Source organism: Nomascus leucogenys, chromosome 19 (genome assembly GCF_006542625.1).
Source record: "Nomascus leucogenys isolate Asia chromosome 19, Asia_NLE_v1, whole genome shotgun sequence".
NCBI classification, from domain to species: Eukaryota; Metazoa; Chordata; class Mammalia; order Primates; family Hylobatidae; genus Nomascus; species Nomascus leucogenys.
The window spans coordinates 73,565,814-73,592,953 of NC_044399.1; the positions used below are offsets into that span (position 1 = coordinate 73,565,814).

The following is a 27,140-nucleotide window of genomic DNA, read 5'->3' on the forward strand; positions in this document are numbered from 1 at the left end:
ACGAGGTCAGGAGATCGAGACCATCCTGGCTAACACGGTGAAACCCCGTCTCTACTAAAAAATACAAAAAAATTAGCCGGGCGTGTTGGCGGGCGCCTGTGGTCCCAGCTACTCGGGAGGCTGAGGCAGGAGAATGGCGTGAACCCAGGAGGTGGAGGTTGCGGTGAGCCGAGATCGCGCCACCGCACTCCAGCCGGGGGGACAGAGAAAGACTCCATCTCAAAAAAAAAAAATAAATAAATCTCGAGCCTCAAAAACACCCGGTAAAAAGAAACCCGGCTCTCCGCTTCCCCCAGAGTCCAGCATCCCCCTCCGCTTTCATTCACCCACTTTCCGGCCCTCGGCTCCGCCCTTTGCCGCGCCTCCCGTGATTCTCGCGAGGCTTGGTGATTCCGTTCCGCACCGCTCCGGCTGAGCCGCGCACTTCTCGCGAGACTGCAGGCAGTGCCGGGCCAGACATGGCGGAAGGTAGGGTTTTTTGTGGAGCCGCGCGGGAAGACGCGGAGCTGTGGGGGCGCTGCTGGCCGTGCGAAGCTGCCGTGGGAGGGGAGGGCCGGGCGTGGTTGCATGGGGGCTCCGCGGGTCTCGCGAGCCTTCCTGTCTAGCCTCTCCTGAGCTTCTCGGGCCGGGGTCCGGAGCGCGGTTCCTATGACAACGCCCCTCCCGCGATGCCGACCCTGCGGGACTGCGGCCGGCTGCGGAGGCGGGCTGGCAGGTCCCGTGCCGGTGCTGCGTGCAGCCGCGGGGCCCCGAGGGCAGCAGGGGAGGTTCTTGATTGCCGGCGGTGCCGGGACGCCGGGGGAAGTAAGCCTTCTCCTTAGGAAATCGAAACTGCTGTCTTGGCACGTCCTGCTTCCGGAAGGGGTTCATCCCTCGCTTGCGGAAGAGCGTGGGACTCCTCGGGCTGGGGTGGGGTGAGGTGGGGTGGGGTGGGGGCGAGGCAGCGCCAAGCTTGCCCACGCCGCAGGCGGGCGCACTGGCGGCTCTGGCTCTGCAGCAACCCCTGCCTTCAGGCCAGGCGTACAGATGAAAACGGGAGGAAGGGGTTTGAGAGAAGGGAGTTGGCCAAGGTCACACTGCTCACAAGAGGGCTGCTCAAACCAGACCTCTGTGCCTTTGCCTCCCAGTCCAGTGCCTACCCTCTGGTCTGGTGCACTTTTCATGACATTGCAGCTTAAGGCACTCTGGTCTCTCAGTCTGCCTCTCTTAATGTAGCAGTAGTGAGAAGCCTTCATTGTGAAAGCCTTATTGTACACGTAGGAGGAAAGAAGGCCCAGAGACGGGGAGTTACCTGTCAGGAATCGTGCAGCGACATTGTTGGATCTGGGCAGCGTGGTTCTCCTCTTTACCCCATTATTGGAGAAGAATATTCCTTATTTGACCTTTGTTTATTGAGTGACTGCAGTGTGCTTGGCCACGACCTGTCCTGTTGGTTTTGAGCTTTGACTGAACCCGTCACTTGATGGATCTTAGATTTGGGCAGGACGTGACAGTTGGTCGGCTTTTCTCATTTGCATTAGACTTCAGATAACCTCGTGAAGGAGGCCTGGCGTGTGTATTTGCCCTTTATTGATAAAGGAATTTAGGCAAAGTTACAGAGATAGCTGGGACTGACACCCAGTTGGTTTTGGGGTGTGTGTGTGTGTTTTGAGACAGGATCTCGCTCTGTCCCACTGGCCGGAGTACAGTGGCGCGGTCATGGCTCACTGTAGCTTCAGCCTCCTGGGCTCAAGCGATCCTTCTGCCTCAGCCACCTGAGTAGCTGGGACCACGGGCGCTCGCCACCACACCCGGCTAATTAAAAAGGTGTGTGTGTGTGTGTGTGTGTGTGTGTAGACAAGGTCTTGGCCCCGTGTGGTGGCTCGCGCTAGTAATTTCAGCACTTTGGGAGGCTGAGGTGGGAGGATCGCTTGAGGCCAGGAGTTCAAGAGCAGCCTGGGCAACATGGCGAAACCTCGTATCTACAAAAAATACAAAAGTTAGCCAGGTGTGGTGGCACGTGTCTGTAATTCCAGGTACTCGGGAGGATGAGGCACGAGAATCGCTTGAACCCGGAAAACGGAGGTTACAGTGAGCTGAGATCGTGCCACTGCACTCCAGCCTGGAGTGAATGGAGTGGTGGCGGGTGCCTGTGGTCCCAGCAGTAATACTAGGGAGGTGGGAGGATCATTTGAATCCGGGAGTCGGAGGTTGCAGTGAACTGCATCAGCCTGGGCGACAGAGCAAGATCCTGTCTTAAAAAAGAGAGAGACTAGGTCTCACTGTGTCACCCAGGCTGGTCTCCAACTCTTGGGCTCAAGCAATCCATCCGCTTTGGCCTCTTAAAGTGCTGGGGTTACAGGTATGAGCCATCGCGCCTGGCAGGCAGCCAGTTTTTATCTTTGCTTTTTCTACCATATCCCTGGAGGGGGAAACTTTAGGTGAATATTGCCTGAAAGCAGAGGAGTAAGAAAAGGAGCAAAAACCCAAGGCATTCCCTGAAGTTACTTTTTGGGTAAATCACAGAATGTTGTTTTACACAGCAGACAGCTGTTGCTCACAGGAGTGAGGTGGGTAGAAAGGTTCAGGAAGGTCTTCTGTGAGGTAGTGGGTAGTCTGGCGCTTTTACACTAGGAAGGTAAGTTCGGTATTTTGGGAATACATTAACAAGGTTGAGATTGTGGAGGGCGGCTGGTTTTTCATTCAGCAGCTTTACTGAGCACGTGCTGTGCTTTGCAGTCGGGGTCCAGCCCTGAGGAGCTCATACAGGCTGAGTCAGCATACTCGTCATCCGGCAAGCGCCTTGAGAGACATCTCGCCAGTGGGGTATCTCTCCTTCAACACACGAAGAAGACATCCTTTCAGGGTTAAATTAGCAGGGGGGTAGCTAGGTAAGCAGTCATGAAGTTCTGACTTCACAGTCTTTCTTTCCTTCTCTTCCCCTTCCCTTCCTCTTTTCCTTTTGAGGGAGTCTCGCTCTGTTGCCCAGGCCGGAGTGCAATAGTGCAATCTCGGCTCACCGCAGCCTCCACCTCCTGGGTTCAAGCGATTCTCCCACCTCACCCTCCCAAGTAGTTGGGATTACAGGCATCTGCCATCATACCCGGCTAATTTTTGTAGAGATGGGGTTTCACTGTGTTGGCTAGGCTGGTCTTGAACTCCCGACCTCAGCTGATCTGCTGGCCTCGGCCTCCCAAAGTGCTGGGATTACCAGTGTGAGCCACCACACCCAGCCAGCCACAGTTTTTCTTTTACCTTTTTTGTGTCCCAACTTTTTGTTGGGATTTAAGCTTTTTAGAAACGATGTTGCAGACTTCAACTAGGAGGCATTCTGGGCCATTTAGCTCATTAACCTGAAGGTGCTTGCTATGCAAAGGAAGGCAAGATTAGGTAGAAAATGTTCCGTGGGATATTAATACTGCTTGTGTTTTAATCAGATTCTCAGAGCCTGCTATGCTTGTTTGGAGAGAGTTATTTAAATATAAATAAATAGCAGATATCTCTGTCTTATAACTTGAATGATCTGTAAACACTATGGGAACTTCCCTGATAATGGTTGGTTGGCCGTGTGAGAATGTGGGAGATAGTGCTTAGGAATAGTAAATAGGATCCTGAGAGACTGGGGATACAGCTTCTTATGGGACTTGTTTAGAGAACAACCTTCTTTCCTTCCGTCTATCCATGGCTATTCATTTGACCATATATATTTAGCTAAAGTCTGTCCTAAAATTAGTTTTATTCCCCAGCTCTACATCTCTGCGGCTGTCTAATCTAACCTTCATTTGTGGTACTTTTTTTTTTTTTTTTTTTTGAGACAGGATCTCACTCCGTCACCCAGGCTGGAGTACAATGGCGTGATCACAGCTCACTGCAATCTCCACCTCCCAGGCTCAAGTGATTCTCTCACTTCAGCCTCTCAAGTAGCTGGGAGTGCAGATGTGCATGCCACCACATCGGCTAATTTTTGTATTTTTTGTAGAGTTGGGGTTTTGTGATGTTGTCCAGGCTAGTCTTGAACTCCTGGGCTCAAGCCATTCACCTGCCTGGGCCTCCCAAAGTGCTGGGATTACAGGTGTGAGCCACCACTCCCAGCCTTAAGCTTCCTTTGTAATCCAAGTGAACTACTTCAAAAGGTTCCAATTAAAAGGTTGCTTTTAAATTTTCCTCCTAGATTTTGCTTTCTCACAGCCTAATTTCACAGTTTCTAGTGTTCCCTTTAAGACATCAGTCAGATCATGTCTCTCCCACTCTTCTTAATACTCCTGCCCCTCAATGCCCAACTCTCACAGTTCTCCATAACCTTAAAATATATTCCAATTCTCTGTTAAGTATTAACAGGGTGTGGGCCCCACTTAACACTTCGAGCTTATTCCCTACTTTCATTCACTGTGCCCCTGCCACACTGACTTTTTTCCTGTTCTTTGTGTGTGCCCAACATACTGCTACCTCTGCCTTTGTCCCTGCAGTTCCCTTGGCCTGGAACAGTCCTCCACTGTTTCTCCACACAACTGACCCACTTTATTCACTCAGTGTCTGTTCAGTTGTTATCTCATTAGAGAGCATCCCTCACTGGAATATAAATCCCATGAAGGCAGGAACTTGGTCTGTTTTGCTCACTCCTGTATCTCCCAGCTTAGAATCATGGCTGTGGTTGAAGGAATGTATGAATTTATTGAGCATCACCTGCTAGCCATCAAGAAAAGTTGCCTGGATACATCCTTAGCCTCTTGTCAAGCAAACTGGCTGGTCCACCTTTTTATTATGCTCTGGATAACATAAGTCTGCTAAGAGCTACCTAACCTACTTTTCATCTAGCCCATTTTTGTTTTAGCAACTAAAATAGAATGTTTAAGGCCGGGCACGGTGGCTCATGCCTGTAATCTCAACACTTTGGGAGGCTAAGGTGGGCAGATCACTTGAGGTCAGGAGTTCCAGAGCAGCCTGACCAACATGGTGAAACCCCATCTCTACTAAACATACAAAAATTAGCCAGGTGTGGTGGCATGTGCCTGTAATTCCAGCTGCTCAGGAGACTGAGTCAGGAGAATCACTTGAACCCGGGAGGTGGAGGTTGCAGTGATCCGAGGTCGTGCCACCGCACTCCAGCCTGAGCAAGAGACTGTCTCAAAAAATAATAATAAAAAAATAAAATGTAGTGTTTAAGAGCTCAGACTCTGCAGCTGGACATGGATTTAAATCCTAGTTTAAGCTGTGATCATAAGCAAGTCAGTTAATTGCTGTCAGTCTCAGTGTCCTCAGCTTTAAAAGGGGGATCATCTGTAGCTCACAAGTAGCTGTGGGGATGGTAGGATATTTCTCAGTTGCAGGAAGAGCCTTTTTCCACAGCGCCTAATGTTTCTTCCACAGCGACTGATGCTTTTCCCACAGCGCCTGATGCTTTCACCCTGGCGCACAGTCTTTCTCTTGAGCCTCCTCTAAAATCACTCTCCGTTTCTTTTCCTCAGTAAAAGTAAAAATTGAAAAAAATGTAATTTTTTTGTAAATTGTATATTGAACAGAAAATTTATCTTAAACTTTTGTTAACTTGATGGAATTTGATCAGAAAAATACTTTTGACAACAACCCAAGCAACATGGGGAAAACATTCCATGTCCTGGGTACTCATTGACCAACACAATAGTCACTAGCCACATGTGGCCACTTAAATTTGATTAAAATTAAATAAAATTTAAAATTAACTTCTCAATTGTGCTAGTCCTATTCCAAGTACTCTGTAGCCATGTGGCTAGTAGCTCCCCCTAATGGACAGCACAGATTAATAGAACACTTGCACCATTGCCAGAAGTGCTTTGGATAGTCCTGTTCCAGAAAATGCTTCATTAGTGGAGGTTGGTAGAAATAAGGAAAGAAGGAACTTTGCTGTTTCCACTTTTTTTTCTTTTTTTTTTGAGTCGGAGTCTGGCTCTGTCACCCACGCTGGAGTGCAGTGGCGCGATCTCGGCTCACTGCAAGCTCCCCTCCCGGGTTCACACCATTCTCCTGCCTCAGCCTCCCGAGTAGCTGGGACTACAGGTGCCCGCCACCAATCCTGGCTAATTTTTTGTATTTTCGGTAGAGATGAGGTTTCACCGTGTTAGCAAGGATAGTCTTGATCTCCTGACCTCGTGATCCGCCCACCTCGGCCTCCCAAAATGCTGGGATTACAGGCGTGAGCCACCGCGCCCGGCCCTACTTCTGAAATTTATCTGTTTATTGTTTTACTTATTGAACAGATGTCCCAGGTCATTGATAATTATATATAGTCCAGAGACCTCTCAAGGACGGTTCCTTTTATACCATTCTTTTCTTTTCTCTCCCTTTCCTGGTGACTACTGTCACCAGCTGTAGCTATTAGCTTTCTCCTTGTGAACTATTTTTACCGAGAAATAAAATTTATCCATTAGTGGATATGTCAAAGTAAAGCTACTGAATTGTGCTGAGATACACAGGATTCTGTCACTGGCAAGGTGATTTGCTGTAGGCAATTTGAGATACTATCATGATTTACAGCCTTGCTGAACAAAATGAGAAACTGCTATGTCCCCAGAATCTCCTGTTGAACCTGTGGTATTTATTGAACTCCATCTGGAGGAGGAGGAGATAACCATGGAATGGGTATAGAGGGAGAAGTAATTGGTAGTTAAATAAGAATAGCCAGAACTAAAGCTTATTCACTGGGAGTTCTGAAGTCTAGGAGGGGAGGTAAAAGAAATTGTATATGAGAAACGCCATTGTAAGGTGAAAGGTAAAAAATGCTTAGGAGTTACTTTGAAAACTCAGGGAGAGATTTTTTAAGGAAGTAATGGGGAATGTATTTTGGATAATCAGGGAAAGTCTTGTTACAGGAGACATTGCTTGAGCTGAGCTTTGAAAAATGGCCCTCCTTTGGACATGGGGACATGAGATTGAGGAGAGGTCACTGTTCTAGGTGGAAGGACTTAGTGGGATGTGAAGTTGGAAGAGTATGTTAAGGGCCAGATTATTAAGGGCATTGGTTCAGCATTTGGATTTTATTCTGAGACTCTGGAGCGATACTACTGAAAGGAATCAGCCACGGTAGCGACATAACAGGAATTGTGTGAGGCATGACGAAATGACTGCAGTGTAGAGGATGGATTGGGAAGAAAGGAAGTCAGAGAGCAAGCTGTAGCAGTTGATGGTGAGCCATTTGGTAGGGGCTGTGGGGCTGGTGAGGACTGATGGGAGAAAGACCACAGAACATATAAAAGACAGGACTTTTGAAACCTGGTTGAATGTTGATGGAGAGAATCAAACATGACTCAGGAATTCCAGGTCTGGATGACTCAGCCAAATGGCTGGGCTGCTAAGAGGTAGAGGAGGAATAGATTTGCGAACAAATATTTTGACCTCACTTTTGGACATATTTGCTTTGCCCGGTATACTTCTATGTGGTGATGTGTAAGTTAGAAGTGTTTCCAGTCAGGAGTTTGGGGTGGAAATGGCTAGTTAGCTAATATTTGTTGTGCATCTCTTATGAAACCAGCCCAATTGTCACTGCTATACAAGGTGAGCTTTTGTAAGATGTGTAAGTCATGCCACTGACTGTAATATGAGGCAGACGAACCTAACAGTTGAATTGCGTTCAGGAAAAACGTATTTTATGGTAGGTGCAAGCTACTATGCCAGAGATGACAAAATGAGCAAGACACAACCTTAACCTTAATGGAACTTGCAGAACAGAGAGGGGAAGGCAAAGTATTTCAAATAAGCATGCATGTTGTGCTTTCTAGTTATACCGGGTTTTCTTTTCTATATCCGTGATTAATGGCACTACTGTTAAGCCAGACTCTCAAGTCACTAACCAAAAAGTTATCCCCGACTCCCCCCCAGATCTGCATCAGTAACCAAATCCCCTGGATGCTGTACACCTCTCACATCTGTGCTTTCCTCTCTCCTTCATTCCATTAGTACATAGTTCTCAACCTGGAGAACTCCGCACAGTACAGTTACCTGGGAGCTTTTTTATTTTCTGGGACGGAGTCTCATTCTATCGCCCAGGCTGGAGTGCAGTGGCGCGATCTCAGCTCACTGCAAGCTCCACCTCCTGGGTTCACGCCATTCTCCTGCCTCAGCCTCCCGAGTAGCTGGGACTACAGGTGCCTGCCACCGCGCCTGGCTAATTTTTTGTATTTTTAATAAAGACGGGGTTTCACCATATTAGCCAGGATGGTCTCGATCTCCTCACCTCGTGATCCGCCTGCCTCGGCCTCCCAAAGTGCTGGGATTACAGGCGTGAGCCACCGAGCCCAGCCACCTGGGAGCTTTTAAACATCCAGATTTGTGGGCTGGGCACACAAATTGCCATTGCACTACAGCTTGGGCAACAAGAGTGAGACTCCGTTTCAAAAGAAAAAAAAAAGAAAAGTAGTAGTGGTGGTAATTAATCACCAGTGAAGAGCTTTTCTAATCTGATGCCAACAAGGAAGATAGTATTTTCTGGGAAGCTGACACTTTAATGAAATATTTTTTGTGGAAGATCCTAATATAAGCCTGGAACAAAAAATTATTCTTGTAGTTCTCCAAACAGAATGTTATCACAGCCTTTACAGTCATTTCTCTTTTATCTAATGGACAGAGTTAAAGCAGAATAGGTATAAAGTCATTTAGTCATTAAAGAATTACATGAAGAGACTGGGCACGGTGGCTTATGCCTGTAATCCCAGCACTTTGGGAGGCCGAGGCCAGGGGATCACCTGAGGTCAGGAGTTCAAGACCAGCCTGGCCAACATGGTGAAATCCTGTCTCTGCTAAAAATATAAAAAAATTAGCTGGGCATGGTGGCAGGCGCCTGTAATCCCAGCTGCTTCAGGAGGCTGAGGCAGGAGGATTGCTTGAACCCAGGAGGCAGAGGTTGCAGTGAGCCAAGATCACACCATTGCAGTCCAGTCTGGGCGACAAGAGAAACTCTGTCTCAAAAAAAAAAAAAAAAAAAAAAAAAAGAATTCCATGAAGAACACTAATTCATTGCTAAAGTTTTGGCTAGAATAGAAGAACTATAGCAGTGTAGAGAAAGAAATGCCAGGGTGGTGTTAATCTAAAAAGACTGAATACAGTGTGGGTTAGAACTGGAGTGGCCGGAGGGGAGTAGAGTGCGTTTGCGGTAGGAAATGGAAGGAGCTCATTTAATTCCTGGATTAATTAATGACTAATCTTGGTGTTCGGATATTGGAGCTGAAATCTGGCATCATGGTATTAATGGGATGGGTTCTGGCTTAAGATCACAAATCTTGAGTCTGTCTTCTGCTAATTGTGTGATTTTAGGCAACCCACTTAACCCAAGTGAATTTCACTGTTAGTATATTACTTTTTCAATATAGTTAGAATCTGAGATGATGAATGTGAAGAACTTAACTGCCATAGGAGACATAAAAAATGTTAATTCCCACTTTCTGTCTTATTGCAAAATATTACAGGAAAGTGTACATTTCCTTTTACTCCATAAAATGATGTTGACAGTAATCTAGCAAAAAGTTACTAGGGTATTAAAATCTTTTACTATACAGAATTTTTTGTTTGTAAGTATAGGTGTTTTAGTTTCATGTGGCTGCTGTAACAGATTCCCACAAGCTTGATGGCTTAAAACAACAGAAACGTGTTCTTATGATTCTGGAGGACAGAAGTCTGATTGAAATCAGTATCACTGGGCTCAAATCAAGGTCTCAGTAGGGCCTATTCCCTCTGGAGGCTCTAGGAGAAAATCTTTTTCCTGATTCTTCCACCTGCAAGAGGCTGCTGACATTCCTTGGCTATTGGCTGCATCATTCCAGTCTTCAAGGACAGCATCTTCAAATTTCTCTCTGTTCTGTGTTCACAAGACCTTCTACTCTGAGTGGGTCAAACTCCCTCTGTGCCTTCTTTTTTCTTTTTTTTTTGAGATGGAGTCTCACTCTGTGGTCCAGGCTGGAGTGCAGTGGTACGATCTTGGCTCATTGCAGCTCCTGCCTCCCAGGTTCAGGCGATTCTCCTGCCTCAGCCTCCCGAGTAGCTGGGACTACAGGCACCCACCACCACACCTGGCTAATTTTTGTATTTTTAGTAGAGATGGGGTTTCACCATGTTAGCCGGGATGGTCTCGACCTCCTGACCTCATGATCTGCCCGCCTTGGCCTCTCAAAGTGCTGGGATTACAGGCGTGAGCCACTGCGGCCGGCCCTCTGCTCCCTCTTACAAGGATACATGAACAGTTATGTGCTGCATAACGGTGTTTTGGTCAATGCAGAGACTTTTTTTTTTTTTTTTGTCATATAAGGTAACATTCACAGGTTCCAGGGATTAGGATATTAGTATCTTATGGGGGTGGGGGCATTTTTCTGCCTACCATGGTAGGTAAAGTCGTGTAATTTATTAAGTCAGAAGATTTCTGAAATTCCTCTGTGTGCAGTTTCTGAATGCTCAAAGACCATGCGTGCCACACGGTTCAAGATACTGCCAGTGAATAAGATGGTTTCTGTGCTCAAGAAACTTCTTAAGTGAATCAGAATGCCACATTAGGAAACTGGTACTTTTGTAGACAGTGGGGAACCAGCTGAAATTGTTTGGTTAGGTGAGCTGTGTTTTAGGAAGATTAATAACGATGTGTGTGGGATAGAATAGAGAGGTAGAAGGATGAGAAGGGCAACAGGAATGATGCTAAGGCCTCAAGGAAATGTTGATGTGATCAGCAAGGAATAGAAAGATGGCACGGTACATCCCAGAGGAAGGAGTTTATTGTTAGATTTATTGAGGTGTAATTGACAAACAATAAAATGTACCAATTTTAACTGTCAGTTGACAAATATATACATACAGTCATATAACCACCAGCACAACCATGCTAGAAGATTTCTATCACCGTAAAAAGTTCCCTTGAATTCCTTTGCAGTCAGTCCCATTCCCCTGGCTTCTGGCAATCACTGATTTGCTTTCTTTTGCTATAGTTTGCCTAGTATGGTTTGTTGTTGTTGTTGTTGTTGTTGTCTGGTTTTTCTGAGATGGAGTCTGGCTCTGTCGCCCAGGCTGGAGTGCAGTGGCTTGATCTGGGCTCACTGCAACCTCTGCCTCCCGGGTTCGAGCGATTCTCCTGCCTCAGCCTCCTCAGTAGCTGGGATTACAAATGTGTGCCACGCTGGTCCGGCTAATTTTTGTATTTTTAGTACAGACAGCGTTTCACCATGTTGGCCAGGCTGGTCTCGAACTCCTGACCTCAAGTGATCCTAGTTTGCCTACTATGAAACTACACTTTCATATGGGATCATACGGTATGTAGTCTTTTGTACCTGGCTCCTTTCACTCAGCATATTGCTTTTGAGATACATCTGTACCTCATGTGTCTGATATCAGTCCCTTCTGTTTTATTGCTGAGTGCTCTTCCGTTATATGGATGTGTGACAGTTGTGTCTGTTTACCAGCCAGACATTCCGGTTGTTTCCAGTTGTTATGAATAAAGCTTCATTGAACAATTAAATAGAATTCTTTGTGTTTATTTTGAGGAAATAACTGGGGGTGGAATTGTTGGCCATAAGGCAAGTATATGTTTAGCTTTATAAGAAACCATCAAACTGTTTTCCAGAATGGTCATGCCATTTTGCATTTCCATTAGCAATGTATCAGGCTTCTAGCTTCTAGTTCTCCAATTTGTTTGTTTGTTTGTCTGTTTTTTGTTACCCAGGCTGGGGTGCAGTGGTATGATCATAGCTCACTGCAGCCTCAAACTCCTGGGCTCAAGCAGTCCTTCCATCTCAGCCTCTCAAGTGGCTAGGACTACAGGTACACACCACCACATAAAATTTATGGCTAATTTTTAAAATTTTTTTGTGGAGACGGGAGTCTCACTCTGTTGCCCAGCTGTTCTCGAACTCCTAGCTTCAAGCTGTTCTCCTGCCTCAGCCTTCCAAACTTTTGGGATTATAGATGTGAACCACTGGGCTTGGCCTAGTTCTCCAAATCTTTGCCATAACTTTTTAATTTTAGCCATACTAGTGGGTGTGTAGTGGTAGTTCATTGTGATTTCAATTTGCATCTTAATTACTAATGATGCACATCTTTTCATGTGCTTATTTACTATACATTTATCTTGTTTGGTGAACTCTCCAGTTTTTTTGCCCTTTTTTATTGGGTTGTCTTATTGAGTTGTAAGAGTTCTTAATGTAATCTGTATAGAAGTGTTTTTTTTTAAGACGGAGTCTCATTCTGTTGCCCAGGGTGGAGTGCAGTGGTAGGATCTCAGCTCACTGCAACCTCTGTCTCCTGGATTCAGGTGATTCCCCTGCCTCATCCTCCCGAGTAGCTGGGACTACAGGCGCATGCCACTGTACCCAGCTAATTTTTGTGTTTTTGTAGAGACAGGGTTTTGCCATGTTGGCCAGGCTGGTCTCGAACTCCTGACCTCAAGTGATCCATCCACCTTGGCCTCCCAAAGTGCTGGGATTACAGGCGTGAGCCATCGTGCCCAGCCTTGTCTGCAAGTTTTTTGTTGGATGTTTTGTGCATATTTTCTCCCAGTCTGTGGCTTGCCTTTTTATTTTTTTATGACTTTTCAAGAACAGTTTTTAAAATTTGGTAAAGTCAAATTTAGCCATTTTTCTTCTGTAATTTTTTTTTTTAACAGTTTATCTTTGCTTAATCTGAGGTCACTAAGATTTTTTCTGTGTTTTAGTCTGGAAGTTCTGTAGTTTTTTGGTTTTTTTTTTTATTTTTATTTAATTTTTTAAAATTTTCCCTGTCAGTGATTTGAAGCTCATTTTTTAAAATTGTTGTTTCTTTTTGTTTTTGTTTTTAAAGAGATAGGAAGACAGGGTTTCCCAGGCTGGAGTGCAGTGGCTGTTCACAGATGTGATCATAGTGCTTTATAGCCTCAAACTCCTGGGCTCAAGTGATCCTTCCTCCCCAGCCTCCTGAGTAGCTGGGACTTCATCTGGCTCTAGAAAGGCTACAGTTGTAACCCCCACATAGATATGTGATTTTGAGTTAGTTTTTATATGTAGTGGTGTCTAGGAAGAGGGGTTTGCATTTTCATATGGATCTCCAATTGTTCTGTCCTATTGCTCTTTCTTCATTGAAATGCCTTCACACCATTGTCAGATCGTTTGTATATGTCAAAGTCTATTCCTGGATTCTGTTATTTTCCATTGCTCTGGATATCTATCTTGATGCCAGTATGATGCTGTCCTATTTACTGTAGCTTTATGTGCAGCCTTGAGTGAGGTAAATGCTAAACCTTTTTCTTTCCCCCGCCCAGAATTTTTTTGGCTATTCTAGGAACTTTGCATTTCCACCCAAATTTTAGAATCAGCTGCCTGTGGTTGTGCATGCCTGTAATCCCAGCAGTTTAAAAGACCGAAGTGGGAGGATCCCTTGAGGCCAGGAGTTCAAGACCAGCTTGGGCGCCATACTGAGACCCTGTCTGTGCAAAAAAATTGGCCAGATGTGGTGGTGCTCACCTGTAGTTCTAGCTGTTTGAGCCCAGGAGTTCGAGGCTGCAGTGAGTTATGATCAGGCCACTGCACCCCAGCCTGGGTGACAAAGGGAGACCCTGTTTTTAAGAAAAAAAAAATTTAGAATCATTCTTTCAAATTCTACAAACACAGTTGGCTGGGATTTTTATTGGGAAGGTATTGGATCTATAGACCAATTTGGAGAGACCTGACATCTTAACAATATTGAGCTATTGAGCCTTCCAGTCCCTGAGCGTAGCATATAACTCTCTGTTTATTTCAGTTGCCTTTCATTTCTGTCAGCAGTGTTTTATAGTTTCAGTGTGCATGCATTGCACATTTTGTTAAATTTATCTCTAAATATTTTGTATGTTTGGTATACTATTATAAATGCATTATCATAGCCTGTACATTGATAACCTAGAGCTTTGATAACATGAAATGAAGTAGGAAGAAGACTTTGATTTGAGGAAGATATGAAGTTTGATTTTGGACTTGTCGAGTTTATAGTACCAGTCAGTTATTCTTTCAGCAGGAGCTGTTGAAGGAAAGAGAGATTTGGGTCCATTTTTATAGCAGTGACAGTAAAGTATGGGTATGTATGAGACCACGTTCAAGGAAGAAAATTTAGAAAAAGTTCAGACGTAGGTCTGCACCTTGCAGCACTGTGCCGTTTTAGAAAGTGGGTAGTCAGAATAGGAGATGAAGGGTCTGTAACAAGGTTAGGAAGAAAGCTAAAGTATGGAGTTAGGAAGCCAAAACAAGAGTTTTAAGAATGGGGTGGTTGGCCGGGCGCGGTGGCTCAAGCCTGTAATCCCAGCACTTTGGGAGGCCGAGGCGGGCGGATCACGAGGTCAGGAGATCGAGACCATCCTGGCTAACACGGTGAAACCCCGTCTCTGCTAAAAATACAAAAAAAATTAGCCGGGCGAGGTGGCGGGCGCCTGTAGTCCCAGCTACTCGGGAGGCTGAGGCAGGAGAATGGCGTGAACCCCGGCGGGGCGGAGCCTGCAGTGAGCCGAGATCGCGCCACTGCACTCCAGCCTGGGGGACAGCAAGACTCCGTCTCAAAAAAAAATAAAAAAAAAAATAAAAAAAAAAATAAAGAATGGGGTGGTTGAGAGTCGGAGACTACAGAGAGGTTGAGGAGCTTGAAGAATAAGGAAAAGGTCATCAAAGTGGGTGATTTGATCATTGTGACTGTTTAGTAGAGTGATGTGGGTTGAAGCCAAGTTTCAGAAGGTTAGGGAGGTAAGGCAGGAAGTAGTGACTAAAGAGGACTCGTAAGAAATGGGTGGAGAAGGCAAAGCATATGATAGATTGGGCAGTCAAGAGCATAATTGTGTGGAAGAGATGTTTGTCTAGGGGTAGGAGGTGTTAGTGTGAGCCTGTTTCTGAGGGTGAGGAGCTAAGCTTGGAGAGAGGCATATCTTGAAGATGCAGTGGCTGCTGTTGTGGCTTAGGGTTTGGTAAGAAGTGAGAGGTTACAGAATTCTAGGCGTTCCAGATAAACTGCTTTCTTCCCTTTTCATTTGGCTCTGGGTGTCATTTTAACATCCTAATTCTTTAAAATCACCAGCAGGGGGACAGGGCTTGTATGGCCTTTCAGCCAAATCTGACCTGAGACCTGTCGACTTGTTTTTGTGCAGTCCTTAAGCTAAGAATTTATTTATATGTTATAGATGTAACATATAAAGATAACTTATAAATATTAGCTATATTTTAAATATTTTAACCTGGTTGAAGAAAAACCAATATATCATGATGTGAAAATTATATGAAATTCCATTTTCAGTGTTCATAAATAAAGTATTTTTAGGGAAACAGCCACATTCATTAATTTGTACTTTTGTGTTACAACTGGCAGAGTTGAGTAGTGCCACAGAGACTGTATGGCTCCCAAAGCCTGAAATATTTGCTATCTAGCCCTTTACAGAAAGTATGCCAACTCTTGACCTAGAAGGAAGAGTGTTCTAAAAATCATTCTTGGTTTCTCTTCTGAGTGTGCCATATAACTTCTGAAGAGGTAACTTGCTGATTAACTACTTTTTTGCAATAGACACTCTTTATTTTAGGCTATTCGTAATGAATGCAGATTTTTTTGTCTTAAGCATGTTTTGTTAACCCAAGAGTGATGAACTATCAGAAAGGATACTTATTGAAAGTCTGACCATAGACTGCACTCATGGAGAACAGATAGGTATTATTTGGAAAGAAACATGAGAAAATTGGAAGTTCCTGGCATTCTTCACTGATACTTAGCGTAGCTTTTTTGGTGAAACTCTAGGTTTTATCTATTATTTAAATTTCTAGGTTTGCTCTCCTCTCCTCTCTCCTCTCCTTTTTTGAGATAGAGTCTCGCTCTGTCACCCAGGCTGGAATGCAGTGGCATCATCTCTGGGACTACAGGCATGCGCCACCATGCCTGGCTAATTAAATTTCTAGGCTTGCTTTTCAAATGAAAGTTGGAAGGGGACGAAGAAAAAACCACGGCTGAAAACTGGCCACTTGATGAAGAATAAGTAGGCGGAGGAGTAGCAGCAGTGGTAAACCTTACTAAACCAGACACTGTTCCGAGTGATTTAACCTATCCTAATGACTTTACACATAGTTCTCTAAGACAGTGGTCCCCATTCTTTTTGGCACCAGAGACTGGTTTCGTGGAAGACAGTTTTTCCATAGATGGGGTAGGGAAGGGAGTATTTCAGGATGAAACTGTTCCACCTCAGATCATCAGGCATTAAGAGTCTCATAAGGAGCATGCAACCTAGATCCCTCGCATGCGCAGTTCACAGTAGGGTTCACGCTTCTGTGAGAATCTAATGCTGCTGCTAATCCGACAGGAGGCGAAGCTCAGGTGGTCATGCTGACTTGCCCGCAGCTCACCTCCTGCTGGGTGTGGCCCAGTTCCTAACATGCCACAAACTAGTACCCGTCCACGGCCTGGAGGTTGGGGACACCTGCTCTAAGATAATATCATTAGTCTCATTTTCCACGTGAGAAGACTGAAGCACAGAGAGGAGTAAGTAACTTGCCCAAGGTCACACAGCTAGTAAATGGGTAAGCTGGGGTCAAACCCAGTCAGTGAGGCTCTGGAATGAGTGCTGTGGGCTATCAGTGTGCAGGGAGAATCATGCAACACAGGACCGACTACCCCAGCTTGCCTTTCTAAGAACTGTAATAATAGCTAATATCTTTTGACCACCTACTGCAGGGCAGGTTGTATTCTAAGGTTATTACATGTATTAGTACTTTCAGTGTTTACAACATCCTTACAGATGAAGAGAATGAGTCACCTGCCTGAGGTGTATCAAAACTAGGCAGTAGTCAGTCTAGCCCTAGAACCTGTGCAGTGTAAATTCTCTCTCCATTATTGCTCAGAGTAATGTTGTACTTTTTCTTGTAAGAACTGTACAGCTTGGTGACACTTCAAGGACACATTTGCATTGCTGTTTGTAAGCAGACAGTATTCCCCACGGGCTGGTAATGTCTCAGCCATAGGCACTCCTCCATTATACTGTGAAATGGTATGGCAATTGAAGTAGCACTGATAAGTGCTCATAAGCTGCCTGAGTGCATTTGTGATCCTTTGGGTTTCCCCCAACAAAAGCTGCCGGGTGGGGGAGCATCTGTAATTTTGTGACTCAGAGCCCCAAATCATGCTAAAGCCCTGCTTTTATCTTGGCTCTTCTCTGCTCATTACCTTGGTAGTTTATATCTTGTGTCATTGTCCAGTCAGCTGCTACATATTTGAATCAGAAATTCTGTAGAGAGATTAGGGCTGTTGCTGTAGATTTTAGAATTTATGTGTATAACTGATATTTAAGGAAATGTGTATGGTTTCCTAGAGAGCAGAGGGGGAAGATGGCTGAAACAGAGCTTTCAGGATCTCCTCCATTTGAAGGCTTAGATAGAGGAGTCAGCAACTTTCCAGTCATTTTTTTTTTCTTTCTCTCTCTCTCTTTTTTTTTTTAAGACAGGGTCTTTCTCTGTCGCCCAGGCTGGAGTGCAGTGGTGTGATCTCAGCTCACCACAACCTCTACCTCCCACCAGGCTCAAGCGATCCTTCTGGTGCCCACCACCACCGCTGGCTCATTTTTGTATTTTTTTGCAGAGACGGGGTTTCACCATGTTGCCCAGGCTGGTCTCAAACTCATGGGCTTTAGAGATCCTCCTGCCTGGGCCCCCCAAAGTGCTGGGATTACAGGTGTGAACCACCACACCCAGCCTAGATTCCTCTTTTAACTCTTAAAAGAGGCACCTCCTAATCTGTCAAAATGCTTAGTGCATAAATATTTGCAGATTGACAGTTTAAGTGAAATGGAAATGGAAATGGAAATTCCCCAGCCAGCTATAGTCATGCTGAGTTGGAGTTCTTGAGGAGCAAAAGATTTAGGTTGGCTAGAATATGGTATGATTGAAACCAAGGTTAGAGGGTTCAGGGTGCTTGTGGAAGAAAAGGTTACCACTGCGGAAACCTGGAGGCTGTCTCTTGGCAAGTGGGATACAATTTTGTAGCCACCAGGTTGAACTAGCAAGATGTGATATATACTATAGCCATCGTTTTCAGCTGACTTGCATAGCAGCTGGTGAGTGGCTGACATTATTGTCGGTGAACTCTTGGAAAAGAGGGCGAGGCTTGGGCTCATAATTATTTGTATTTCTCATAGAGAAATGTACTGTGTTTATGTACTTTGTCTGTTTGACAAATTTGTTGACTGATACAAGCTTAAAAGGAGAATCTGACAAAGAAAATAAAAGATCGAAACCTTCTCTTGCATTTTCTGGGTCCAGTATGCCACAAACAAATACAGGCTTTATTTAAATCTTTTGAAGTAAGATGCTACTTTTCTGGAACATTTTCTTTACACTAGCTTAAACCAGGAGGTCTCCTGCCGCACTCCATTTGCATCCCCTATCAGAGTGTTCTCAGGGTTCACTGCGTTGGCATAATTGCCTGTCTTCTCTATTACTCATAACTTTTTTTCTTTGTTTGGTTGTTTTTTGTTGTTGTTGTTGTTTGTTTTTTGAGACGGACTGTCCTCTGTCACCCAGGATGGAGTGCAGTGGCACGATCTCGGCTCACTGCAACCTTCACCTCCTGGGTTCCAGCGATTCTTCTGCCTCAGCCTCCCGAGTGGCTGGGACTACAGTTGCATGCCACCACACCCAGATAATTTTTGTATTTTTAGTAGAGATGGGGTTTCACCATATTGGCCAGACTGATCTTGAACTCCTGACCTCATGATCTGCCCGCCTCAGCCTCCCAAAGTGCTGGGATTACAGGCATGAGCCACCAGACCCGGCTGGTTGGTTTTTTTTTTTTTGAGACAGGGTCTTGCTCTGTTGTCCAGGCTGGAGTACAGTGGCACAATCTCGGCTCTTTGCAGCCTGAACCTCCTAGGCTCAAGGGGATCCTCCTGCCTCAGCTTCCCAAGTATGCACACCTCTGGTCCTAGCTACTCTGGAGGCAGAGGCAGGGGGCTCGCTTGAGCCTGGGAGTGTAAGGCAACATAGCCCTGGCAACATAGCAAGGCCCATCTGTACAAAAAACTTAAAAATTTATAGCCAGGTGTGATGGCACACACTTGTGGTCCCAGGTACTAGGGAGGCTGAGTCAGGAGGATCACTTGAGCCCAGGAGTTTGAGACCAGGCCTGGCAACATAGTGATACCCCATCTCTACAAAAAATTCAAAATTTAGCTAAGCATAGTGGCAAGCACCTGTAGTCCTAGCTCCTCTGGAGGCTGAGGTGGGAAGATCACTTGAGTTCAGGAGTTTCAGGAGTTTGAGTTCAGGAGTTTGAGGCTGTGATGAGCTAGGATTGTGCCACTGCACTCCAGGCTGAGTGACAGAGACCCTATTTCTTTAAAAAGAAAAAGAAAAGATTGGGAAAGGATGTAGGGAAGCATGTGAAAGAGACAGAGAACCATAATCAGAGGATGGTATTGTGGTTGCTGAAATAAGAGAAGGGATGGACAGCAGTGTGATGTGGTATCAGAGGTCTAGGAGGAGAACCACTGGCAGGAGTCCATTGGACTTGGCAATTAGAAGGTCATGGGTGAGAGGAGTTTCAAGGGGATGGTGGGGACAGAAGAGGGAATGGCAGGTGAGACAATGGTGTATGGTAGCTAGAGATGGTGGGGCTGAGGATTTCAGATGTGATGTGGAAGTAGGGTGCTTTAATAGATAAGAGACTTAAACTGGCTCATATGCTGACTAGAACCACCCAGTTGAAAGAGACTGGAATTCGGAGATGGGGTGGTTGATGATAAAGCAAAGATCCTGAGGAGCAAGGAGAGTGATGAGATTTAGGGAGCACATAGGGGGATTACACTTGGGTAGGAAGGAGATACCCTTTCTGAGGAAGCAAAGGGGAGATGGGAACCATTGCTGGGACGGTGGGAGTTATTGGCAGTAGCTCAGTTTTCTCAGGGTGTTGGCATGGAATGAGGCAGGTTGGATGGGAGATGGACTTGAGGGCAGTGTCAAGAGTTGGAATGTCTGTGATGTGGAAGAGGGAGGGGTGAAGGGACCAAGGCCCAGAGGATGATTGTAGCAGCACTGTGGAGCCATAGAGACCTTGATTGATAAAGCTGCCAATTTGCATGGTTGTGTAAATCCCCTATCTCATCCATTCTCAAGACTCCAGGGCTCAGGCGAAGGAGAAGTTTCATGACTGCTTCCTCAGGGAAGCCTTTCCCAACCTTTTCAGTTAACTTGCTTTCTAGGCTCTCATAACTGTTTTTACCTTCTAGCTCTCTAATGTAGAGTTGTAGTTTTGCATTTGACTGTTGTAATTATTTTAATTATAAATTATAACAAAAGTTATTTGACTTATGGCTGGGCATGGTAGCTCATGCCTATAATGCCAACACTTTGGGAGGCCAAGGTGGGTGGATCACTTGAGGCCAGGAGTCTGAGACCAGCCTGGCCAACATGGCAAAACCCTGTCTCTACTAAAAATACAAAAATTAGCCGGGTGTGGTGGTACCCACCTGTCATCCCAGCTGCTTGGGGGGTTGAAGCAGGAGAATCGCTTGAACCCAGGAGACGGAGGTTGCAGTGATCCAAGATTGTGCCACTGCACTCTAGCCCAGGTGACAGAGTGAGACTCTGTCTCAAAAAAAAAAAAAGAAAAGAAAAAGTATTTATCTTTGTTTTTCTGAGTAACTCAGGGCTCCGAGGACAGGTATGTCAGAGTGCGCTTACCATCGTGCGGTGTCCAGCACCTAGTGGGCACTTGATAAATGCTTGTTGAATTTAATTAATCAAATACAGTGGTTCTCAACCTTTTAACCTGCCCCAACGCACCTGTGGAAGATGGCTTTCCTCCATCTGAACCATTACTGACTGCCCTGATCCTCACCTGAAGGAGGATAGGTGCCAGGGTTGGGGAGCGTGGTTAATGTGATTACAGGCCCTGGAATAAGAATGTTGGGCTCTTCCCATGTGCAACCTTCCTAATATGTTTGATACGCATCTTTTTGTTTGTATGTATTTTTAGAAAATGTTTATTGTTTTGTGTGCAAAAAAAATTAATAAAAATAAAAAATAAATAAAAAGAATGTTGGGCTCAGATCCCAGCCTGTCCTCTCACCAGCCTTGCAACCCAGGGGAAATCTGTAACCTCTCTGTGCCCCAGTGTCGTCCTCTATAAAATGGGGCTGGTATACAGCAGTACCTGCCTCATAGGCTTGTCATGAAGATGACATGAAGCTGGGCCCAGTGGGATGTGCCTGTGGTCCCAGCTGTGGGAGGCTGAGGCAGGGGGAACAGTTGAGTCCAGGAGTTTGAGTCTAGCCTGGGCAACATAGTGAGACCCTCATCTCTTTAAAAACAAAAAAAAGAGGCTGGGCGCGGTAGCTCATGCCTGTACTCCCAACACTTTGGGAGGCCGAGGTGGGTGGATCAAAAGGTGTGGAGTTTGAGACCATCCTGGCCAACATGGTGAAACCTCGTCTCTACTAAAAATACAAAAAATGAGCCGGGCATGGTGGCATGTGCCTGTAGTCCCAGCTACTCAGGAGGCTGAGGCAGGAGAATCGCTTGAACCCAGGAGGCGAAAGTTGCAGTGAGCCCAGATGGCACCACTGCACTCCAGCCTCATGACAGAGCAAGACTCCGTCTCAAAAAAAAAAAAAAAAAAAAAAAAAGAGAGATTAAATGAGGGAATTTATGTAAAGCTTTTAGAAGAACATGTGAAAAGTAGGAAATTGTTATTACTATTAGTGGTTTCAAAAAATCTGGGTGATTTTGGTAGCCTTTTCTCCTGGAGAATTCCTGGCTTTATGGTAAAGGATTTGCAGGGCAGGTGCCTGTCAGCATCTTTAGGTACATCTCTTCATTGTCATATACTGTATAATATTGAGCTTCTGAGAGGAGAAATCCCTGTAACCATGATGGTCTTCTTGGTTCAGTGACCAGCACCCTGAAACAAGGCCATTCTTTTTTTTTTTCTTTTTAATGAATATTTAAAAACATGGAGACAGTACATTGCCCAGGCTGGTCTCGAACTCCTGGGCTCAAGTGATTCCTCCTGCTTTGGCCTCCCAAAGTTTTGGGATTACAGATGTGAGCCACTGTACCCAGCCATCAAAGCCATTCTTGATCCTGTAGGACTATCACTAAGAAATAGTAGAACTGTCAAGTGGCCGATCACTTTGGGAGCTTTCCCATCTGTGGGATGAGGGACTAGTGAATGTCGCCTGCTTTACACCAGCCACGGTAAACTTGATTCCTTGTTTTCCTTACAGAGGAGGTGGCCAAGTTGGAGAAGCACTTGATGCTTCTACGACAAGAGTATGTCAAGCTGCAGAAGAAACTGGCAGAGACAGAGAAGCGCTGCACTCTCTTGGCTGCGCAGGCAAACAAGGAAAGCAGCAGCGAGTCCTTCATCAGCCGTCTGCTGGCCATCGTGGCAGCCCTCTACGAGCAGGAGCAGTATAGGTGAGCAGAGCTTCTGGATGCAGAAGGCCCTTTGGCCTTATTCCTGGGCCACACTACAGCTTTTCTCATTCACTGTCTTCCAAAATTTATTTCTCTCTAATGAGGATATTAGCAAATGTATTCCCTAGAATAGAAGCTCCTTGAGGCAAGATTTTTTTTTTTTTTTTTTTAATGAGACAGAGTCTTGCTGTGTTGCCCAGGCTGGAGTGCAGTGGCGAGATCTCGGCTCACTGCAGCCTCTGCTTCCTGGGTTCAAGTGATTCTCTTGCCTCAGCCTCCCGAGTAGCTGGGACTACAGGCGCAAACTACCGTGCTCGGCTAATTTTTTACATTTTTAGTAGAGACGGGGTTTCAACATGTTAGCCAGGATGGTCTCGATCTCCTGACCTCGTGGTCCGCCTGCCTCGGCCTCCCAGAGTGCTGGGATTACAGGCGTGAGCCACTATGCCGGGCCTGAGGCAAAATTTTTGTCTCTCGTTCACTGCTTATCTTCAGCAAAGAGTGTCATGGTGATAGCATTGCTAATCAAGCAGGAATTGGCTTTCATGTCTAGGAATTCAGAGGGCAAAGGTCCGTTTCTCTTGAGATGATCAAAGCAAAACAGTCTTGGAACTAGTTGGAGAGTGTATCATGATGGCTGAGGTTGAACTCTGGAGCCTGACAGCTTCTGTTAGAACTCAGGGCCGGGCGCGGTGGCTCACGCCTGTAATCCCAGCACTTTGGGAGGCCGAGGCGGGTGGATCACGAGGTCAGGAGATCATCCTGGCTAACACGGTGAAACCCTGTCTCTACAAAAAATATAAAAAATTAGCTGCGCATGGTGGTGGGCGCCTGTAGTCCCAGCTACTCAGGAGGCTGAGGCAGGAGAATGGTGTAAACCCGGGAGGCGGAGCTTGCAGTAAGCTGAGATTGTGCCACTGTACTCCAGCCTGGGTGATAGAGCGAGACTCCATCAGAAAAAAAAAAAGAAGCAGCTCAGCTGGCCACTTACTAGCTATGCGACTTCAATCTATATGACATACCTCAGGTTCCTGATCTGTCAAATGAGGTTACTACTGCTACTTATCTTCGGGCTGTTGTGAGGATCAAATCAATAAATGCATGTTAAGCACTTGGAACACTGCATAGCACATAGTAAGCGCTCAGTTGTTAGCTGTCGTTTTTCTTTTTAAAACTTAAAAAAATTGTTTTCACTGGTTATAGCAGCAATAGGATGTTAGCTTTTGTTATTAAGTGAGTTTTGAGGTAGATGTTAAAGGCTGGATAGGATTTAATAGGTAAAGACAGTGGTATTAGAAGTAAGGGCAGTAACTGAGAAAAGCCTCAAAGATGAGGAAATATGAGGATTTAGATGACAGAGAGGGGGCCAGTTTAGGGTACTTGCCCATGTAGAGGAGCAGTGAGAGGTGGGAAAAGCAGTGTAGATTGCATTAGGATGCTCAGGTGAGGAGTTTGGACTTGGTCTTCTAGGAAGTAGAGCTGTGTGTTTTCTAGTTTTGGGGACTGTCATAATCAGGGTGGTGTTTTAAGAAGATTAACATGTGGCTGGGCGCAGTGGCGCACGCCTGTAATCCCAGCAGTTTGGGAGGTCGAGGCAGGTGGATCACCTGAGGTCAGGAGTTTGAGACCAGCCTGACCAACACGGTGACACCCGTCTCTACTAAAACTACAAAAATTAGCTGGGTGTGGTGGTGGGTGCCTGTAATCCCAGCTACTTGGGAAGCTGAGGCAGGAGAATTGCTTGAATCTGGGAGGTGGAGGTTGCAGTGAGCTGAGATTGTGCCACTGCACTCCAGCCTGGGCGACAGAGCGAGACTCTGTCTCAAAAAAAAAAAAAAAAAAAAAATAAAGATTAACATGCTAATGTTGGCCAGGCATGGTGGCTCACGCCTGTAATCCCAGCACTTAGGAGGCCAAGGCGGCGGATCACCTGAGGTCAGGAGTTTAAGACCAGCCTGGCTAACATGGTGAAACCCTGTTTCTACTGAAACTAAAAAAAAATTAGCTGGGTGTTGTGGCAGGCGCCTGTAATCCCAGCTATTCGGGAGGCTGAGGCAGGAGAATTGCTTGAACCTGGGAAGTGGAGGTTGCAGTGAGCCGAGATTGCGCCACTGCACGCCAGCCTGGGCAACAAAGCGAGATGCTGTCTCAAAAAAAGGCATACTAATGTCATCTAGGTGAAATTGTAAAGAGAAAAGAGCAGGGTGAGCACCTGTGATGTTGCATATAGTCCAGAACAGCAATGATGAAAGACTGAATTGGGATGCTGGATATGGCAAAGAAACACAGATGTGAATATACATAAGAATGAAGGACTTGAGCCACTAGGGAGATAGAAGCTCAGTCTACATTAGACTTAGTAAAATTTTCAAATAATTATAACATTTTAAATAGATCGCTCAGACCTGTAATCCCAGCACTTTGGGAGGCCGAGGCAGGTGGATCACCCGAGGAGGTAAGGAGTTTGAGACCAGACTGACCAACATGAGGAAACCCCGTCTGTACTAAAAATACAAAAATTAGCCACATGTGGTGGCACACGTCTGTAATCGCAGCTACTCAGTAGGCTGAGGCAGAAGAATTGCTTCAACCTGGGAGGTGGAGGTTGCAGTCAGCCGAGATTGTGCCACTGCACTCCAGCCTGGGTGATTGAGTGAGACTGTCTTAAAAAAAATCAAAATTTTGAGGATGCAAATAACAATAAAATAACTCAGAATTCAAAACTGCTATCAACTTAGCCCTTTCTAAATAAAAGAATAATCTATTACAAAAAAAAGGAAATATATATTCTGAGTAAAGGATAGTTCCATAAATTGAATAGATGTAGCTTCTTGTAAAATATAATCCATCGTCTTTTTTTTCCTCTTCTTCCATGAACAAGTGAAAAGTTTGTTTCTTACTGGCCCAGGGAAGCCTAATGTTTTTCTGTTACAGACACATCTCTCCTACTCTTTGAGGCTCTTTCCTGTTAGAACTCCCATCATTTAGTTTCTCAATTGCTTATCAATTGATTAGTAATTTTATTTTGCATTCATTGTGTTGAAGTCCTTCTAGGAGACAATGGGAATGAGACTGGGCAGTTTTCTTCCTGTCACTTTTTAGCTAGTTATGGTATGATCTTAGGGCTCCCAACAAGTCTCCCTTCAGCTTCTAAAACCTGCCCTAGGCCGGGTGTGGTGGCTCACTCCTGTAATCCCAGAACTTTGGGAGGCCGAGGCAGGTGGATTGCTTGAGGCCAGGAGTTTGAGACCAGCGTGGCCAAGTGGTGAAACCCTGTCTCTACTAAAATTACAAAAATTAGCTGGCCTTAGTGGCACATGCCTGTAATCCCAGCCACTCAGGAGGCTGAGGCAGGAGAATTGCTTGAACCCGGAAGGCGGAGGTTGCAGTGAGCTGAGATCGTGCCAGTGCACTCCAGCCTGGGGGATGGAGTAAGACCCTGTCTAAAAAAAAAAAAAAAACAAGGCTGGGTGTGGTGGCTCACACCTGTAATCCCAGCACTTTTTGAGAAGTCGAGTTGGGTGGATCAGGAGTTCGAGACCAGCCTGACCAACGTGGTGAAACCCTGTCTCTACTAAAAATACAAAAATAAGCGGAGTGTGGTGGCACGCACCTGTAATCCCAGCTGCTCAGGAGGCTGAGGCAGGAGAATCGCTTGAACCTGGGAGGTGGAGGTTGTGGTGAGCCTGGATTGCACCACTGCACTCCAGCCTGGGCAACAAGAGTGAAACTCCGTCTCAAAAAAAAAAAAAAAAAAAAAAAAAGCCTGCTCTTTATCTAAAGAAGGTTGAAACTCTGTGTTATCTACGGTTGAATATCAGATGGGGAATGGAGTCTTCATAGGGGACTAAGCTGTCGAGATGTGGTAACTGAAACTGAGGAATCAATTTCTTTTTTTTTTTTTTTTTTTTTTTTTTTTTGAGACAGAGTCTCGCTCTTTCACCCAGGCTGGAGTGCAGTGGCGCGATCTCGGCTCACTGCAGGCTCCGCCCCCCGGGGTTCACGCCATTCTCCTGCCTCAGCCTCCCTTGTAGCTGGGACTACAGGCGCCTGCCACCTCACCCGGCTAATTTTTTGTATTTTTAGTAGAGACGGAGTTTCACCGTGTTAGCCAGGATGGTCTCGATCTCCTGACCTTGTGATCCGCCCTCCTTGGCCTCCCAAAGTGCTGGGATTACAGGCGTGAGCCACCGCGCCCGGCCGAGGAATCAATTTCTAAAGCAGGCATATTTTACCAACATAGGGGAAAAAATACCTTTATCCCATAACATGCATTTTGTTGAAAAATTTAAATAGTATTTTTATGTATCTCTTAGTAGCTGAAATGACTGATGTGTAGGTTTTAAAACTTTTTAAGTTGAGAAATGTGGAAGAAACTGGTAGCCTTTTTTATTTATTTTTATTTTTTTTATTTATAAATAAGAGACAGAGTCTCACTACGTTGCCCAGGCTGGTCTCAGACTCCTAGTCCTGGCCTCCCAAAGTGCTGGGATTACAGGTGTGTGCCACTGTGCCTGGCCTACATTTCAAGTTCAGGAGAACAGTTTTGTCCCATAAGGTAGTTAAAAACGATGGCTATGTGTAGTTATTTACTGTACTCATTCTTTTACCAGGCAAACCTATAGTTTTTCCTGTTGAAGTGTTTGAGAAACTAACAAGAAACTGTTCATCTCCTCTCCAGTTACAACATTCTGTTTTCCATGTTTTAAAAGGAAATACTCTTTAATTGAGTGGAATCAAGTTTTTTAAAAAAATTACTAGGTCCTTAATTGTTTCAAC

The 27,140-nt window shown here is 45.4% G+C and overlaps 1 protein-coding gene across 5 annotated transcripts in view; it reads left to right on the forward strand.

Annotated features, from left to right (window-relative positions):
• The first annotated feature begins 420 nt into the window (after positions 1-420).
• The window catches only part of ANKFY1 (ankyrin repeat and FYVE domain containing 1), a 104,304-nt gene continuing 77,584 nt past the window's right edge, over positions 421-27,140 (forward strand). For 4 of the 5 annotated variants that reach the window (XM_030800358.1, XM_030800359.1, XM_030800361.1 and 1 more), the window contains exons 1-2: positions 427-468; positions 22,169-22,361. In XM_030800358.1, the coding sequence (XP_030656218.1) occupies positions 459-468; positions 22,169-22,361 (203 nt within the window). In that variant the 5' untranslated portion in view covers positions 427-458. Of the gene's footprint in view, positions 469-22,168; positions 22,362-27,140 lie in introns of all 5 variants that reach the window. The other variant, XM_004091554.3, reaches the window with a different exon arrangement.